The sequence below is a fragment of the Haliotis rubra genome, unplaced genomic scaffold, assembly GCF_003918875.1.
Source record: "Haliotis rubra isolate DU_JTF1 unplaced genomic scaffold, ASM391887v1 Scf26, whole genome shotgun sequence".
Lineage (NCBI taxonomy): Eukaryota > Metazoa > Mollusca > Gastropoda > Lepetellida > Haliotidae > Haliotis > Haliotis rubra.
The window spans coordinates 260,970-280,137 of NW_025766669.1; the positions used below are offsets into that span (position 1 = coordinate 260,970).

General features: G+C 40.8%; 1 protein-coding gene across 3 annotated transcripts in view; it reads right to left on the reverse strand.

The window, feature by feature from the left end:
- Positions 1–17,265, reverse strand: part of LOC124280024 (collagen alpha-4(VI) chain-like) — a 28,736-nt gene extending 11,471 nt beyond the window's left edge. For 2 of the 3 annotated variants that reach the window (XM_046715901.1, XM_046715903.1), the window contains exons 1-14: positions 17,153–17,265; positions 14,597–14,635; positions 13,467–13,496; positions 12,986–13,122; positions 12,177–12,280; positions 11,447–11,766; positions 11,287–11,298; positions 10,332–10,605; positions 9,094–9,386; positions 6,133–6,141; positions 4,886–5,103; positions 2,575–2,911; positions 1,842–1,859; positions 1,112–1,409 (exon numbers count right to left, since the gene is read on the reverse strand). In XM_046715901.1, coding sequence (XP_046571857.1) covers positions 1,112–1,409; positions 1,842–1,859; positions 2,575–2,911; positions 4,886–5,103; positions 6,133–6,141; positions 9,094–9,386; positions 10,332–10,605; positions 11,287–11,298; positions 11,447–11,766; positions 12,177–12,280; positions 12,986–13,122; positions 13,467–13,496; positions 14,597–14,635; positions 17,153–17,216 — 2,153 coding nt within the window. In that variant the 5' untranslated portion in view covers positions 17,217–17,265. The remainder of the gene's footprint in view (positions 1–1,111; positions 1,410–1,841; positions 1,860–2,574; positions 2,912–4,885; positions 5,104–6,132; positions 6,142–9,093; positions 9,387–10,331; positions 10,606–11,286; positions 11,299–11,446; positions 11,767–12,176; positions 12,281–12,985; positions 13,123–13,466; positions 13,497–14,596; positions 14,636–17,152) is intronic. The other variant, XM_046715902.1, reaches the window with a different exon arrangement.
- Positions 17,266–19,168: the final 1,903 nt, after the last annotated feature.

Below are 19,168 nucleotides of genomic sequence, written 5' to 3' on the forward strand. Positions count from 1 at the left end.
GTCAAATGTAACATATGTTATATTTAGGATTATACTTTCTCAGTAAAGTACAGATTCTAGTACTTTATGGGTTGAGTCCCATCCAGGATTCGAACCCACACCCTCAGAGTCAGGCACCTAATCGCCAGCACACAAACTCTGACGCCTAGACCGCTCAGCCACCGCGGCTTCCACAAAAATGGAAGTCGGACAACTGGTAGTCTAGACTGCGGACTTTGTGTACCACTCTGATAAGTGTCAATTGGCACGGCTCCCACGGCCGAAAGCTTTGAAATACACAATGCCATTTAGAAAGTGGTCAATGAGGTGCGTTTAGGCCCATATGTGACGTTCATCACACATTATCCCGACCAGTTGACGTTTCTGGCGTTTTACAAACCGCAACTGGCCAAAAGGATGCCAAGCTTCTTGGCAACGATAAGGTGTAATTCTTTCAGTTGGAACATGCGCTGCATAATATCTGGGAAAGTCGGAGGGCTACACTATTTTGTTTGTGTATTTATTTGTTGTTTAACGCTGTTCCATATGACAGCTACCTGACGCTAACCTGTTAATTGCCTGCACCAGACAGCCAAGTGGCAGTATCAGCATTGATCTACACATTTGGGATAGAATGACATGCATTAAGTCAGCGAGCCTGGCCACCCGAACGTTTGGTCGCCTTCCGACAAGTATGGGTTGCTGAACACTAGTTCTAACCCGGATCTTTACAAGAATATCTCAATCGGATTTTCAGAATGCATCATTGCTTTTTGCCTTAGCGCCGCTATCAATAGTACCACTACCTCACGGTGCAACGGTGACATTCCTGTCAGACAACGCTGACGTACCTGAGATAGACTTGTCTGACAATATTGACATTCCTGAGGCAGACTTGTCTAACACTGACGTACCTGAGAGAGACTTGTCTGACAATATTGACATTCCTGAGAGAGAGACTTGTCTAACACTGACGTACTTGAGAGAGACTTGTCTGACAACATTGACATACCTGAGAGAGACTTGTCCGACATACCTGAGAGAGACTTGTCCTACATACCTGAGATAGACTTGTCCGACATACCTGAGAGAGACTTGTCTGACATACCTGAGAGAGACTTGTCTGACATACCTGAGAGAGCTCTGCCTGACGAACTCCAACCCGTTCCCGGTGTGAGTATTTCCGGAATTGTAAGGGGTCCTGGAGATGGCACTCTTCAGAGAAGCCTTGCTCATGTAATCGTTCAGAAAGAAACGGTTGGTAGCCACGGTGGAGAAGGTTACAAGTGCCACCTGAACGGCATTAGGACTGATGTCAAAACCGTCGATGAAGTTGCTGACAAAGCTTAGTTGTTTCTTGAAGTTAACAGACCCTTCACTGGAAGAGGAGTCGAGGAGGAAGACTATTTCTGTTGGCTCTGTGGAGCATGCTGAAGAAACAGGGACATATTATGGAGTGTAAACCATCGCAAACGTGTATATACGAAACAGTGCAAGAGACCAATACTTTCATACCGTTCAACAGTAATTGATGCATATACACTGAAAGACAAATACACACAACAACGCACAACACACGCCACAGATCGAACACAAGGAGAAAGTATTGTGAAGCATAACCGAAACCTGATATGTTCCCAACAAAACTCCAACCCACCCAGAGATTATGAAATTGTCAGTCACAAAACAAAATACTGCTCTGTATTGCAAATTGTTTTCACTTACTCCATCAAGATGAGAGGGTGTTAAGGTATTACAAGAAACAACTAATGGTCATATAGTTTACAGCTTGGTGTCCCGGTTAGTTTTGAGCATGTAACTATCGATGACACTTTTCGACGAAAATTTTAGGATATACTTACTCATTACTTGCGTCTTGCCTGTGGAAACACGTACAAATGCAGAGTGTGAGTTGTAACTCAATGCATAACTAGTTTACTTACTTTTACAAAATGGATATTATATTCTATTGGGACTGCTCTATTAGGATGGACTCAACCCAACAATAGTACTAGAATCTGTACTTTACTAAGAAAGTGTAATCTCAAATATGACATATGTTACATTTGACCACTTTCTAAATGGCATTGTGTATTTCATAGCTTTCGGCCATGGGAGCCGTGCCATTTAACACTTATCAGAGGGGTACACAAAGTCCGCAGTCTAAACTACCAGTTGTCCGACTTCCATTTTTGTGGAAGCCGCGGTGGCTGAGCGGTCTAGGCGTCTGACTTTGTGTGCTGGCGATTAGGTGCCTGACTCTGAGGGTGTGGGTTTGAATCTCGGATGAGATTCAACCCAACAAAGTACTAGAATCTGTACTTTACTAAGAAAGTGTATTCCCAAATATAACATATGTTACATTTGACCACTTTCTAAATCGCACTGTGCATTTTACGAATTTTCATTAGGAGTTTTAAGAATAAACGTACAATAACGAAAAATATGCGAAATTACGAAAGTATAATAGAAGTAACGAGAGCAAACGAATCGAATGTTCCGCAAATAGTTGAAATAAAGGGTTGTACAATCAGATTTTTCGTAATCTTGGGCACTAAACCATAAAGCGCTCCCTTAACAGTGTTGTAAACTTACACGTTGTATCCCGAATATCCTTTTCCATCTTCAACAGTGCGTCGACGTCGACAGCTTTGAAGACGAAGGCGTCACCGCTTGCAATGTTGTTCAGCTCATCGTTGTCGATAATAGGACCGATGCCTACAGCGATGACCTTGATACCCTTATCATGCAGAGTGACAGCCTGGGCGGCCGTCTTGCTGGGATTGGCCGAAACCCTGTCCGTAACGACGACGACCATCTGGTTAGCATTGGGACGTGCGCCGTTTCCACTCTGGAAGCTGTTCTGACTAACGTAGAGAAGGCCATCGTCTGTGGGTGTGTTGCCCGGTTGGTAGGGGAGTTGAGTTATGGCCTGGGGAAATTAGAATTAAATCAATCAGTCAGAGCCACTCAGAGAGAGAGACCGAGCTTTATTCAGTAAAGGGGCCACAGGCCCATTATACATCAGGTGTACAAAAATATCAACTCATTAGAGCACCGTACAACATCATGATAACTGCACAATTATACATTTGTGGGTACTGGGTAGACTGAGAGAAAATTATTTCGTTTTTCATGGCAACCAATAGGTATTTTGCAAGACAATTTATAATATAAGTATTCTTTGAAGTAAACAATTGAGCTAATTTCACTTCAGGTGGATATATGTGATAATATTTAGGGAGAATATCGTTTCTTAATATCCCATAAAAAGGGCATTCCAGGCAAAAGTGATATTCATTTTCTATATTTGGTATGATACAAAGCGGGCAAAGGCGATCCTCCCTTTTAAGACCAAAATGTCTACCGTACTCTATCATCAAATTTTGGTTTGAGCAACGAAATCTACTTAAGAAAATGCGAAACTGTTTGTCAGTAACACTAATAATATAAAACTCAAAAGCTACACCTTCTTTGAGTCTACGATAGAAATCCAATTTCGAAATAAGTGTAATACAAGATGACCATAACTGGTTACCTATGTCAATGGATCTTTGCTTAAATGATGATATGAAAGTAGAGATATTTCAAACACTTTGACTGGACCACACATTGCCAACACGATAACTGTACAAAAGAGATATCACCTTAAAAGCCCAACAATCTATACCATTTTCCGCAAGACAATACTGATACTCATATACCTTATTTAAGATTAAGGGCCTCTTAGATTAACATCTAGTCTGTGAAATGAACATATTTTCAGAATAAAACGGTTCCTAAACAAATTCATACAATATGATGAATAGGCTGGACCGAAGACCTCCCAAATAGGAGCCCGAAGACTTCCCTTACTTCAGACGAAGTCTGAAACTGTGGCAATCTAGACTTGCCACATATGCTAGACTATATTGGGTTTATTTGTTTCAGGGCCTGTAAGACGGTCTCGGCGTCAGGGGTAATATAGTTCTGTTGTTTTTAACGATGCTCCTTCTCCCATCAACTGTACTGTAACTGTTTGGTATAGCTTCCTCTTTCATGGGGCTTGATTCAAAGGCAGAATGTGTTCCCGGTCTCCCGTAATATGTCATGTGAAGGGAGATTTCTGCATCTCACGGGTTGATGGGTACCTGGATACCTGGGTGGGTGATCAGCTCTCAGAGGACATCGTTATTTGAATTGAGCATCGTTATGCCTAAAGTGAGTGAGTGAGTTCAGTTTTACTCAGCAATATTCCAGCTATATGGCGGCGGTCTGTAAATAATCGAGTCTGAACCAGACAATCCAGTGATCAACAGCATGAGCATCGATATGCGCATTTGGGATACGATGACACGTGTCAACCAAGTCCGCGAGCCTGACCACCCGATCCCGTTAGTCGCATCTTACGACAAACATGGGTTACTGAAGATCAATTCTAAGCCGGATCTTCACGGGTAGTTATGCCTGGAAGATGGCTTCAGCAATCAAAAGCCGGTTGATTGTTCTGTGTTTAACGTCACATAACCTATCGTGGACCTGTAAATAATCGAGCCTGGGCCAGACAATCCAGTAACTGACATCATCAGCATCGACTACGTATTTGAGAGATGATAGTACAAGTTTGTTGCAGAAAGACTACGACCAGAAGTAAAAAAAATCTGCTTAGCTGGTTATATGTTTTGCTAGCATTACAAGTGTACACGACAAATAGTGTCACAATATGTTATGATATATTCTAAGATACAATATTTACCTGGCATGATATCACTGCAGTGCATATTAACCATAACAGTGAAAGGAACCAACAAACGTCATTTTGACGGTGAGGTAAAACAAAAATCCCGACGTCATCATGAACTACTTCGATGTCTTTCCAAAATGAGAGCCATGAAATGAGTTTACCAAAAGCCCCCAAAGTACTAACATTCAGCAGATCCTGTTTCTTGCTGAACTGGTTGAGTGGAAAATCCGTCTGCCACGACGTTAAGAAGCTGACGACGCTGATCTGGACGTTGTCGGCGCCGATGATGAGTTTGCTCGCGAAGTTGTTGACAAACTGCAGCTGTTTCTTGAAATTGTCTTCGCCCCCACTGTTGAACGTGTCCAGTAGAAAAACAATATCTGACGGCCGGATACCGCACGCTTGAAAAAGAAGGGAGGTAATTACATGTAGACATGTGTGTGCGTGCGTGCGTGTTTGTCACTGAGCAATATTCCAGCTATATGACCAGACCAGACGAAATCTGGACCAAACAAGGGATGCCAGGGAGCAGATGGATAGAGACAAATGGGCTGGTAGTGTGTCGATGATAAACTGATCTACACAAATTTCCGTAGTTCTAAATATTGGGTCGACATGAAAAACTAGGATCGCAATCGTGTCGAATGCTGGATGTTCCGAACACGGCACTACAAAGAAACTCTGTCTCAGATCGACGCCACAACTTCAACTAAACATGTAAAACCTATGATCAGAATGTATTTTCACGATAACGTTAACTGTCATAAAATTCGCATTTCCTGACTCAAAAATATAAACTGTCAAGGCATTTATCAAATCAGCGGTATCCCGGCTTTGTGGTTAAAGCAATTTGCTACTTACGCTAAAGATCCGCGTTCGATTCTTGGGTTCTGTGTGTGAAATCTGGTGTCAACCCGCTAAACATTGTTTAGATATTATTTACTAAGTCATACGTCAAATCATTTTGCCAGTGTGAAATAGTGCTGCGCAATATAACCGGTTTACCGGTATTTACCGGTTCAGACATGAAAACGATACGTATTGCGATACGCTGATCGAAAACCGGTATTTTCACATGCATTCGGAAAACTTCGTAACACTCGGAAATCTTCGGATATTTCCGTTTTTTAAGTTGCTCCTTTCCTTTTTTATTTGTGCCAAATACTAGTATTATTTACATTTGTTTTTTGTCATGATTAAAAGTTTTTATGAAATCTTAATCAAGCATAGTGATTTTGTTGTGTTTTTGTTTTATAGTACAAGCATTAACTCGATTATACGTAGTTTTTTGTTGAAAAAAACCTTCTTGCAATATATTGCAATACATATCGCAATATATCGCAATATGAACATTCTCTGCAATACCCACCCCTAGTGTGAAGGCAGCTAATGGAAACAGTGTACTCACAACCATGGACGTCATACTGTACCTTCCTGAACTGAAAAAAAAAAAAAAAACAGAACTGGGTTATTTATTGTAATTATATTCAAACACATAGCACCAGCTTACCATACAGAACATAAAAATCAGGTCATATAAATTTCTACATTTTGTACGTTTCACCATCGGTCTTAATTTTGGTGAATGTTCATCCCTCGGGTTTTACAGTCAAAAGCACAACGGGGTAGGGGTGTTTAATGTAACTTAGATACAGACATATAACTGTAGCAGGTAAACATCAATCAATCAATCAAGTTTATTTCGTAACAAGGCCTTAGGCCCACGTACAATACAAACTAAACAAGTGCAATTATATACTGAACAGCAAAAGAAAAGTTTCGAAGAAATGAAATCTCATGATGGTAACCGTTCATGTTTATGGAACGTTCATGGTAAAGTGACGTAATGATCCAAGATGAGAATGATGATGTCATGCAATTTGACGTCCATACGAACCATTGGCACAAACACACCAACAGTGCAGCAAAACCATAATTTTAGCACGTGCATCCACGGTTCTGGATGAAAAGCATGCATTTCACTCTGAGGTATCCTTTATAAAAGTTTGTGTGAAAAAACAGTTCAGTATTGACACTAGGAGATGTACACGCCACTCAAACGATGCCTAGAGTAACGACTGAGCAGAGAGGAATGACCATTGGAAAGTTGCACGGAGGTAGCTCTGCAACCGCTGTAGCTAGACAATTGGGCTGTCATCTTACCACCATTACACGACTTGCTCAACGTCATCAGCAAACCGGGGTTGCTGCTGATCGTCCCCGTACCGGACGGCAACGAGTGACATCTCATGCGCAAGATCGGTTCATCCGGGTCACTCATCGAAGGAACCGAACTCAAGCACCAACAGTAACAGCAGCCTTAGTTCATGGGTCAAGGGGAGCAGTGTCCAGCGATACGATTAGGCGTCGTCTTCGGGCTGCTGGAATCCACTGCCGAAGGCCATATGTGGGGCCAATTTTGACACGCCAACAACGCCAGCGACGTTTGCAGCCCTCCCACAGCAGGGGTGTCGATGGATTATCTGCCTCAAAACAACATTAAATTAACGTTTTTCCATGGCCGTCTCTTTCCCCGTATATGGCTCCCATTGAACATTCTGGGACGAAATTGGATGGAGGATTGGTGCAGGTAGACAGCCACTCACACTTGCACAATTGGAATAGAGATTGGTGTTTGAGCGGACCATTTGCGTCAAGCATTCTTTCAGACTGTAATGAACTCAATGAAGCCACGTTGCACAGCCTGTGTGCAAGCTCAAGGTGGCCATACACGCGACTAAAGAGACTGTCACTTTTCGCGTTCAGGGGTATCTCCATTTGACGGACTGTGATCAATTTGAACTTATTGCAATTCAATGTCAACATCAACTTTCAGCTGTTAAATTGACAGTGTTGTCTATTGAATAAATGATGGGACATTATTTTGGTTGTCTTCTATTCACAAACTTGACAAAAAGCCAGACTTGCGTTTCTTTTGCTGTTCAGTATATTACAAAGTCTTTGGTGCTCCATCAAATATTTTAATATATTGGAAGTGCACCGATTCGTAACATTGTTGTTCTACGCCTCGCATCTTTATTTCAATAAAGTTAAATATGGTTTAATGCAAAATACACTTTTGATACTGGAATAAACATCAAGCGATGAACATTTGTGCATTTCTGAAAATATGAATTGGTTTTGACAACCACCAACTCTCACATGAAAATCTTTCAAAAACTGTTCCTCGTTGCCAACTCCTTGAGCTTCCCACACAAAACCAAAACCATAATTGAACAAAGTATTTCGGACAAAATATACCCACGTTTTCCTAGCACTGCTTTGTATTTCTATCCTTTGGTAAGCGTAAACGTTGGAACCAATACTTCATAACACGTAATACACTATGAACATAATTACATAAATATAATTTCTACCACATTCCGAAAAACAGCCGCGTTAGAGCATTTATAACTTACACCCAACACATACTTACAAAACTTAATGCAAAACTGTTCATTAACATGCCATTTCTGAATCCCCATACTTCCAAAGCGTACAAAATTATCGGCTTTATCTGAACGTCAAAGATTTTGAACGAAATAGTTGGATAAATATTTTTAAGTCTCCTACCAAAAACCTTAACTGAGGACAAGGCGTTATTCGCTTTATTTACCAGATTTTGAACCGATTTAGACCATGAAAGTCCATATGAAACCAATAAACCCAAATAATTATTATATGTGAAAACGTTTAACTTATGATCACCAAAGTATCATGATTCATACCGCCTTAATTTACCACCATTTCTAAAGACTAGCACCTCTGTTTTCTCAATATTTACAGACAGACCCCCATTTCTTTTACAAAAACTCTAGTAATACATTGATCTTCCTCAGAAGACTAATGAATGAATGAATGAACGGAAAACAAGCATTATATTCTATTACTTGTTCCAAATCACAATTTATCAACATGTCCAGTCAGTACTTCCAAATCATGGCTTCATTTTTTTTGTCTGATCGAATTGGAAGCAAAATCGTGATCAACATCGAAATGCCATGCAGGGATTATTTGAATTTTTTTTTAAATATTTTGAAAACTGTTTTGGTTGTGACTTACAAGTCACAAGTCACATATGTACTTTCTACGCATGTAAGGAACTATTTAAGCACAGCTATAGGTAGCCTTGCTCCAAGGATGTACTGAATGCTAAGCCCAAGGAAGTATAGAAATTCTATCCTTCGAAGAGACAAGTCTTGATAAGCGGACAGTAAGGACCCCGGTCTGTTATTCATATATTTTTATTTTTAGAAATGATCACATAAACTATCAATTTTGACCTTAGAGACTTGTGCAAGTCTAAGGTGTAGGTTATCATTGACAGTTTGTTTGTTAAAAACCATTGGACCTAACGTAGAATTCACTCCTACTTGATTCACTTGACACACCTTCACATGTTTGCCTTTGGATCGGAAGTTCGATGGTGCGCAGAGCATCAAAGTTGGCAACGGAGAAGGCGTTCTGGTCGCCGGAACCGGAAGCGATGTCCCTTAGTTCCTGTTGGTCGATGCTGACACCAATGCCGATGGCGATGACTTGAATACCGATGCTGTGGATGGCCTCTGCTTCATTCTTGGTCTGACTCTTTTCTATGGACTGGCCGTCCGATAAGATGATAATGATATGGCTGGAGTCGTTCCTGGCACCGTGTTCCGCGGTGAAGCCCTCAGTGCTTGCAAATCTAAACGCAGTGTATCAAAGGGTCTTTTGACAGTTTACCGACGATAAGGCATAACTTGGAAATGATAAAACTTGATTGCTATCTAGAATATTAAGGTCATCATGAGAACAAGAATAACCATCGGAGGAAACAAAATTTAACGATTTATAACGAATTCCAAGAAGACTTTGGAAGAGCAACCAACACCTCCCTCCCTATATCTGTAATACAAAGATTATAAGAAGAGTGTTAACAGCAAACGATCGCAGAGAAAAATGTACATTTGATTATTCAAAATCACTTTCGCACCTGTTCCATTTGAGGATGGTTTGCACGACTTTATTATGTTAATCCCACTTTAAATCAGATCAACCGAGACAAAGTTAAATCAAATACTCGGTAACTCGGAAACTCGGCACGAAGTTGATGTCACATAATATGAAAATGGATGGGCGCTGGACTCCATTATATCACAGTCCAGTCGTTGTAATTATATTCTGCGTGAAACTGTGGCATTGACTCAGTTCGATTGGGATAATTGTGAATTGGAAGATTTCCACATAAATTAACCGTTAGCCAGCAGAGATACAGTGTGGTTTTCAGAAGAACTGAATCCAGCTTATTGAGATTACCAGATGACCCGCAACAAACCACCCTGCTTGATGGTCATGCATCAAAAGACTAAATTCTTGGAACTCCGAGACTGTTTGTTTGTTTGTTTGTGTGTTTGTTTGTTTGTTTGTCTATCTATCTGGATCTTCACTGAGGCATTTTGAATAAATAATATAAATTCTCTGGCTCGTCACATGCCATTGGTCCATTACAGCTTCAGGTTATTTCTTCTGAAAATAATTAAGGAATGGTCCTGTACATTATAGTTTAATACATTCAAAACCAAATAAAAGTTATAGCTTGTATAACATTGTTCACCTACTTGTGCCTATACTGAGTTTTCTTGTCACCTACCTCAAAGCATCCTCCGTGTGAGTGTTTCCTGATCGGTACATGATGCGGCCAATGGCAGCCAAGAGGCTGGTGCTGTTGTGGTAGTCGTTGTACCAGAACTCCGGTTGGGTGGTGTCCGAGAAAGTGGCTGCAGCAATCTGGACATTATCAGGGCCGATTTCGAAGTCCTTGGTGAAGTTTTTAACGAACTCCAGCTGAATGTTAAAGCTTGGAGTGCCTTCGCTGCTCGACGTGTCCAGAAGGAACAGGATGTCGGCCGGGTTCGACCTGCACACTGAAGTCAGTTTGGTTATGTGTGAGTTCAGATGCAGAATATCGAAGTAATACAAGCACTGGCAAGTACTAGCAGTAAAAGAGTAGTAGTTATTGGACAAGCAGTAGAAGTAGAAGAAAACGTAGTATCAGAGGTCATAGAAGTAGGAGTAGGAGGAGAAAAGGTGTAGATGAACTCATCTTCTGTTACTTGAAGTACAAAATCTCGTGTCAAAGTTGAAGGATCCACATAAATACTTCGAATTATCCGAGTTTCGAAACAACCGCAAAATAAGCAAACACACGGGGATCAAGCTTTTGCAAATTAAAGTAAATCTGACACCTGAAGTCTCGATACAACAGTGTTCGACTCCTGTCTTCTGACTCATCAGAAGTGGTAAAACCACTCATGATAAAATTAGAACAGGAAAAGATGTGATAGTGATTTGCTTTCTGAGACATCCAGTTAGACCGCTGATAATCGGCGTTATACAAGGATTGTATAATTCTCTATTCCCTTAACTTCAATTCTTTCTCACATTTATCATTTTATCACTTTCGGTTTCCAGTGAAAGAAATACCTCCTGTATTTGGTTAAATGTTGCCATGTAAAGCTGATGGAAAGCTGAAACAAGAACGTTAACTGGAAGCAACTACAGCAGGAGAACATCATGGCAGGAAAAGGTTAAACGGAGGTACTTACCCAACTCAGTGCCTGAAATGGTCAAATACTGCATGTAAATAACAGACGTCAACACCAAATGAACACTCTATATGAAATTAATTGCTATTATCCAGTGAAGGATATAATCATATACTTCTCCTCCAAGTCAAATTTCGTTAAGAAATACACAAATACACACTAGTACACGTTTCCTTTGCAACTTCATCAACTATGGCGAACAGGACGCTGAAGTTGGCCACAAGGTACATGTGTTCATTGTCAGTGGCGATGGTAGCCAGTTCCGTCTTGTCGATGGCGCTGCCGATGCCGATGGAAATAACCTGGATGTCGGTGTTATGGATCTGGTTTGCTACGGACGCTGTGTTAATTGTATCCGTGGACTGGCCATCGGTGAGGACGATGATGATCTTCTCCGAGTCATTCCGTCCCCCGTGTATCGGGAGGAAGCTGTTGTGGAAGACAAAGGCGAGCCCGTCATCCGTCTGGGTGTTCCCGGGTCTGCGGGGATTTGGAAGATAAATATGTATTTGCATTAAATTCATGGCTAATTGAACATGTTTGATATCCAAATGACAATAAGTAACATCTGCAAATATATAATATCTACCGACATCGTAAGCACAATAACCATCTAAAGTATCCTGTAGACTGCTTTATTTTTTAGGTGTTGGATATTCACGCAAACTTGCCTTTTATAAGATTTACATTTTTGTACCTTATGTTCGTCAGTTTTTGTATTAGCGTTTTTGCCTTTTGTTGCTTTTTGTTTTGTTGTTGTTGTTGTTGTTTGCGCTTGTTTGTTTCTTGTTTTGCTATTTTTCCTTTCCTATACTTGCTGCTGTTAGTGGCTGGTGCAGCTTGTCTCTATTGTAAATGGTGGTTCGAGATAACCAGATCCGGGTACTCACTGATAGATGACGCTATTGATGGCGGCCAGAACATCTGTCTTGTTGCTGTATTCGTTCAGGAAGAACTGGTTGAAGGGGCTCGTCGCGAACACTACCACACTCACCTAGTTACGGAGGAAAGGTAACATTAGCATATCCTCCTCGCGCAGAAGACAGTGAAAACATTAAATGGACATTGTGTTTATATAAAAACATCACACACCACGATCCAGATGTGGCAATGGTGAGGTTGGTTTGGGTTGGGAGTGTGCTTTTCTACTTCCCAGTCGATCAGGTATACTAGACTAAATCAATTTCAGTTGCTGTTTTCAACCAAAAATATTACGTCAACCGTACTGGAATTGCTTCCGGGTCAGTAAATGTGACCTTTGTTTTTTTAAAGTATCTGCCGCACATTCTATAAGGTCATTTAAACATCATTCCACGCTGAAGTGATCGGTATATACCTTGAGGCTTCGAAAACCTTTTAAATATTCCCACTCTATAATTTCAAAACAAACTCAAACTCAATATTCATAACAAATACCTCTAAAAAGCAATGTCCATTGTACGATTGTACGATGTCCTGAGCAAGCGTTTAGGAATGTCTATATACTAAAATACTGATGTTCGCAAAAAGTACCTGTCACAAACTCATGCAAAGCCAAGTCAACGTTTCGTCCGAAATAAACATAGGAACATATGATGGTACAGGTCTGAACACAACACATATGTGTCTCTAAGTGTGCACTTTATGTACTTTTTTTTGTAAAATATTGACTTTTCAGTTAGAACTTCTAACAAGAAAGAAGTATGATGTGACAATGCACCTGAACGTCTCCGGGCCCGATGTTGAAGGCTTTAGTGACGTTGTAGATAAATTTGACCTGTTCTGTGAAACCGTCTTGCCCTTCACTGCTTGATGAGTCCAGGAGGAACACGATGTCGGCCGGACGCGTTCTGCATTCTGCGATGCCAGTGACAAATTAACGTACTTTTTTACAAGCAAAAATAGCTTCAAACTGGATGGGGTTTTTTTATATATGGAAGTATATGTGAACGTGAAAAGGCGCCGTGCACGCTTTGCTTCGATATTCGGATTTGGGAAAACCATGTACACGGGTTTTGAAGCTCACGCAAAATGTGCTCGACGGTTTATACAATATAACTTTAAATTACTAGTTTAACATATTGAAAACCAAGGGGCATAACCAGAATTTTAAATTCAAATTTGCACGCGAACATCAGTTAACTGCACAGACACATCGTTTCAAATTGTTATGATTAGGTGTTAGATTAAATGAGAGTTACCTGTGAGAGTGTTATTCACTATTGCTGAATCTGCAACAAAAATCAGCATCTACTTGATAATCCATATTTTATAATAAACGTGCAAAATAGTTGAAAGTATACTGAACAGCAAAAGAAACGCAAGTTTCGAAACAATGAAATCTCATAAAAGTTCGTTCATGGTAAAGTGACAAAAGCTAGACTTGCGTTTCTTTTGCTGTTCAGTATATTATCATAGCGCTCAGACCACAAATCAGTCTGTAACAGGAAACTGTTGTTTCAGATATAAGATGGTTAGGAATCCTGACATTTTATATGGCTTCAGTCAGGATGAACAATCGGTACGGTGTCGTTCATGGGACGTTCTGGAATCATGTCTCTGTCCAGCCATTAGTGAGCGAGAGAGTTGGGTTTTACGCCGTTTTTAGCAATATTCCAGCAATATACGGCAACATTATTGTTTTTGTTTTAACATTTAATTTAAATGCGAGTCCAATATCACACCATCATGAGTGAGTGAGTAAGGTTTTACGCCGCTTTTAGCAATATTCCGTAACATCACGGCGGGGTACAAGAGAAATGGGCTTCACACATTGTAACCAAATGGGGGATCGAACCCGGGCTTTTGGCGAAACGAGCGAACGCTTTAACCACTAGGCTACCCCAACGCCCCTGTCCAGCAATTTACGAAACGGTAATCGGCACCTTGAAATGATACACAAAACCATCTATCATTTTATGCCAAGAAACAGCTTGTTATGAGCATGTCTGGACCAAGCAATCAGTTGACTGACGCAATCCGCCAAGTCATAGAGGATACGTTGTGGACAAGCGACAAGCATGGGTGACAGAGGATCAATTATAACTCGAAATTCCCCTGAGAAACACAACCTAAGGCGCCACATTCACCTTACAGAGTTGCGTCCCTTGGGTGCGCCAGAAACCTGTGATTGTGGGGCCGAATCCCGGTTGTTCTTGATTATGTTTTGGGGGTTGTCAGCGCCCTACCCGTTCACCAAAAAGGTCATTGTCATAGACCCGCATAGTTTCGTCTTTCCTCCCGTCGTGACATAATACTTTGTAAAGGGGCATTAATCCAAACACAATCACTCCATCAATCACTCTCTCTCATATAAATATCCATGTCTCACCTAAAACAGCCCTAGCTGCGTCCAGTCTAGCCAGTATTTCTGCAAAAGACGGTCTTATATGGTAACTAGGTAATGGTATTGTTAAACATTTAGTAATTGTGTTCCATAAATTTACCTTGTGATTCAGCAGGCGTTCATAACATTAACGTTTTAACAATGATTAGTTTTCAGGAAGTATTACTGTCTTATGTAAGAAGTGGTTTGGAAGTTAATTTGAGGCAGTGAGTGAGTTTAGTTTTACCCCGCCTTTTTAGCAATATTCCAGCAATATCACGGCAGGGGACACTTGGAATGGTCTTCACACATTGTACCTATGTGAGGAATCGTACCCGGGTCTTCTGCGTGACGATCGTACCCGGGTCTTCTGCGTGACGAGCGTACGCTTTAACCACTAGGCTACCACACCGCCCTTCAAATCTTCTAGAACGGCTACAGACTAATCCAGCGTTATGAAACTTGGTAGGTAGACTATATAAGTGGACAAGCATATGCCCCTCTCATTTCTTAACATATCAAGTAGCGGTTGGGTGGCCTAGTGGTTAAAGCGTTCGCTCGTCACGCCGAAGACCCGGGTTCGATTCCTCGCATGGATACATTGTGTGAAGCCCATTTCTGGTGTCCCCCGCCGTGATATTCCGTAAAATCACACACACTCACACACTCTGAACATATCAAGACCAGCGGTTGTGTGAAGATCTTATTTACACCCGAGATGCACAGGCTAGGCCTATTGTGGAAACTTCGGCAATGGTACAAACGTTACACTCTAAACCACAAGTGTTCAAGCAGAACAGTGGATTTTCTGAATTGGAACACAGTGTTTTAGAACATGTGTTCAAAGTCTGGGACTTGATTTCGTAATATATATGGTTTACAATTGATAAACAACTGAATAAGTAACCTCGAAAGTAGACTATCATAACGCAAAGTGTTCCTTTACATTTGATAAAGTGAACACATTAGGACGGTATGTATTCTTTAAGGTTTGATTTGATACATATTCGGACGGCGTGTGTTCTGATTAGAACAGCTGATGTTCTAACAAAGTGACGTCATGATGGGCATGCACAGTTGTCTTCCCCAACGCTACCAAAAGTCGTTTGGAGCTACAGGTACAAAAAAATATTCCCATGCAGAGATAACTGGAAATTTACTAAAGGTTTATTCTAGGTTTCATTACTAAAAACACATTTACACAGACAAAAGGGTAAGTGGTATATTAACATTCCTGTGTCATTCAGTATGTGGTTACAAAGATTCTTCCACAATGTACAAACGTGAATTGCATATTCTTTCAAAATGAACCTGTTTTGTATTGACTAAAACCGTTGGATAAACGTTTTTCGTATTTTTTGTGGGTAAAATAAAACAGTATTTTCATTCAAAATTGTTTGTCAGGAATTAGAGTTTTGTATAAAATTTGAAATCACGTGTATGCCACATCATATCTTTCAAATGAATTATGAAATTTTAGTGTTTATTTATTGCAGGATGTGACCGTGGAAGAGATTGACGGGGCTCTGATGACAAATCCTCAGAAGGTCCAAAAATCGTCGCTTTCGTCAGAGATGATGCTCTGGCCGGCCTCCACATCGCTGCCGACACCGTGTCATGCTAGGTGAATGTCGAGGGTGGCATCATGGCCGCGGTATTGAAACTGATGGCGATGTACTACATTTTCAATTTAAGCTATCCCAGAGTATACACGATGGTTTTGTCGGTTCTACAAGCCTTGGTTATGGAAGAAACGGTCAATTCAAGAGATGTGTCCTCAAAGTACAAACGCTTCGTCAGAGAAATGGGGGAAGTTTTCTCATCCTTGCCCGACCCTGAGATATAGGAGCTCTTTTTTCAGCGTTTTCTTCAATGATGGGCTATTTTAAATGCAGATGTGATAAGATGTGCACGAATGAGTTGTTGCAGGTAAAGTTAGCTTCTCTTACACTCCATTTAGCCGTCCGCGGTCTAACAAAACGATAATAACAATAACACGTTTTCATATTCAATATAGGTGTTAATAAAGTTTTGAATCATTTCATATTGTTGTTGTTTCTATTCGTTCATGTTAGGCTGGTGGAAGTCTAAGAACACTAGTGTTCTGAAATAAGGCTCAGAACACTCAAGGGCGTTCTAAATCTGTTACAGCGTCCGAGGCGTCCGGGGATGTTTTAAATCGAACACATACAGAACACACAAAGAGTGTAATGAAATCAAAACACGAGCGTTCTGTAAGTGGAACGCTGGCGTTCTGACAGCAGAACACATAGTGTCTACATCAGAACACTCCGACTGCGTTCTAAATCTTTTACAGGAAGGGTGTTCTCAGAACTAGAACACATAGGTTTAGAGTGTATATATTACCGTCATCACCCGCCATTGCAGTAAACTTACAGAACTACGTCAGTTCATTGAGAATCTTCTGCCATTAAAATGACCTTCGGTTTCCTGTCGGGCACGTGATCATGCAACATTTTGAAAATATGAATATGTTTTCTCTAAATGTTGCTTGACGTAAATAAATGTAAAAAATAACATTAATCACAACACAGCACCTACCGTCTTCATGTGCTGACGCCTGTCCCAGAAGAAGTACGACTGCAGCCCACACAAACATGGCCATATTGTATGGTTCTCAATTCTTTGTCTGAGCGAGCTTCGGTCTTATCTCTGACCTTTGCATGCATGCAAATAATTCCCACGATTCCCATGAGTCGTCAGTTTATCTTGCACACTATGCCGGTATAGGTTCCATTCACAGAAATTATGAGCTTAAATGTTTGGGTCACAAGAGTTTTACCCGTAAAGATCCTGGTTAGAATTGATCTTCAGTAGCCCATGCTTGTCGTAACAAGCGACTAACGGGATCGGGTGGTCAGGCTCGCTGACTTGGTTGACACATGTCATCGGTTCCCAACTGCGCAGATCGATGCTCATGCTGCTGATCACTTGATTGTCTGGTCCAGGCTCAATTATTAACAGACCGCCACCATATAGCTGGAATATTGATGAGTGCGGCGTATAACTAAACTCACTTACTCACTCACAAGATTTTTTTGTCTTTAATTTTCCTTCGGGAGGTCTAGAGGGTTACGAATTTGAAAGGTGAGGGAGGGAGTTAGGTATGCCGCTTTTAGCAATATCACGGCGAGGGGACACTAGAAATGGGCTTCCCACATTGTAACCATGTTGGGAATCGAACCCGGGTCTTCGACGTGACGAGCGAACGCTTTAACCACAAGGCTACCCCACCAATTTGAAAAGAAGCTTGTATTTTACACGGGAAAGCATGCTTTGCGTTGGTTCAGTTGGTAATGACAGCATTGTTTACTGCCTCCAAATAGCTGGAACACTGGTGAGTTACACAACACACAAACAAACAGCCTTGTTTATTTCACACTTTAGACCATTATGTGTAATAACTTTGTATTTCTTAAACACGGTATTGAGGTATATGTTTCGGAATATAGAAAGTTTCTTTTTTTAGACACCCCAGCTTTTTAACAAACACCGTGGGGAAGTGGATAGTGCGTCTGCCGGAAGAGGTGAAGGTCGACGGTCGGATCCTTTGGCCGTGTCATACGGAAAGACGTTTAAAGAGAGTAGTTATGTTGTGTTTTGCTGTGTTTGACCTGGATATTCATGTTAACCCTCGGCATTGTATCCCAGCTGCCTAACACTACAAGACTGGAGCTAAACTGCGTGTCACACACTCAGGCGGGCAACCTCGCTATATATACTACTCGAGTGGGGAGCATTTTAACTATAATATCATGAAAGAATCTGTTCCTAACTTCTTTTGGGAGATATAAATGTCAATATAAAGTCGTGAACACAACGAAAAACCACATTTCACATCACATCACAGCCACTTCAAACTATATATCTCCATAAACCAAACATTTTCAGCCATATTTCAGGATTTGTTAAAAAAATCTCAGTATTAATATATCTTATCATTTAACCCATTTAAAATTGGGTCCTAGGTTTGCACATGCATTCATTCGTGACGTCATTGCGCTAGGTCTGCCACCATGAGTTTGGGAAAAACTGCTGATGGTATACGTGAGTTATTGTGTTAATATGTACATACTTGTATATCTTTATTGAATGACTCTTGGTTTTAACATAACACACCTTCAGTCATATTTCTAAAACTGTGTTCAAGAATTTGTTAAATAACCAGAAAAGGTTCTGAGCAAACTGCAACAGGTCCCTAATGACCTATATTTTATGGGCGCTTCTGGGGCTATTGTCCACGAACAATAGCTTCGCCAGATCGAAGGCTGCTCCAGCTGCAAATGTCTTGAATGGCAACTGCCCGAAGCCGCTTCTTGTACTCACGATCACTATCTGGTGGTTTCTTTAAACTACATGTATCTGAAAAACTGAGCATTCACGAGAATAAGATTTCTAATTAAGATCAAATACTGTCATCTAAGTTTGAGACAATGTACGTATAAGGGTATAAGTACACATCAAGATTACATCCTGTTTAGACACACGTACTGACGAGTTTCCATCATGGCTAGAGACAGGACACGTATTAGGGAATTAACATCGAGGCTAAAGACA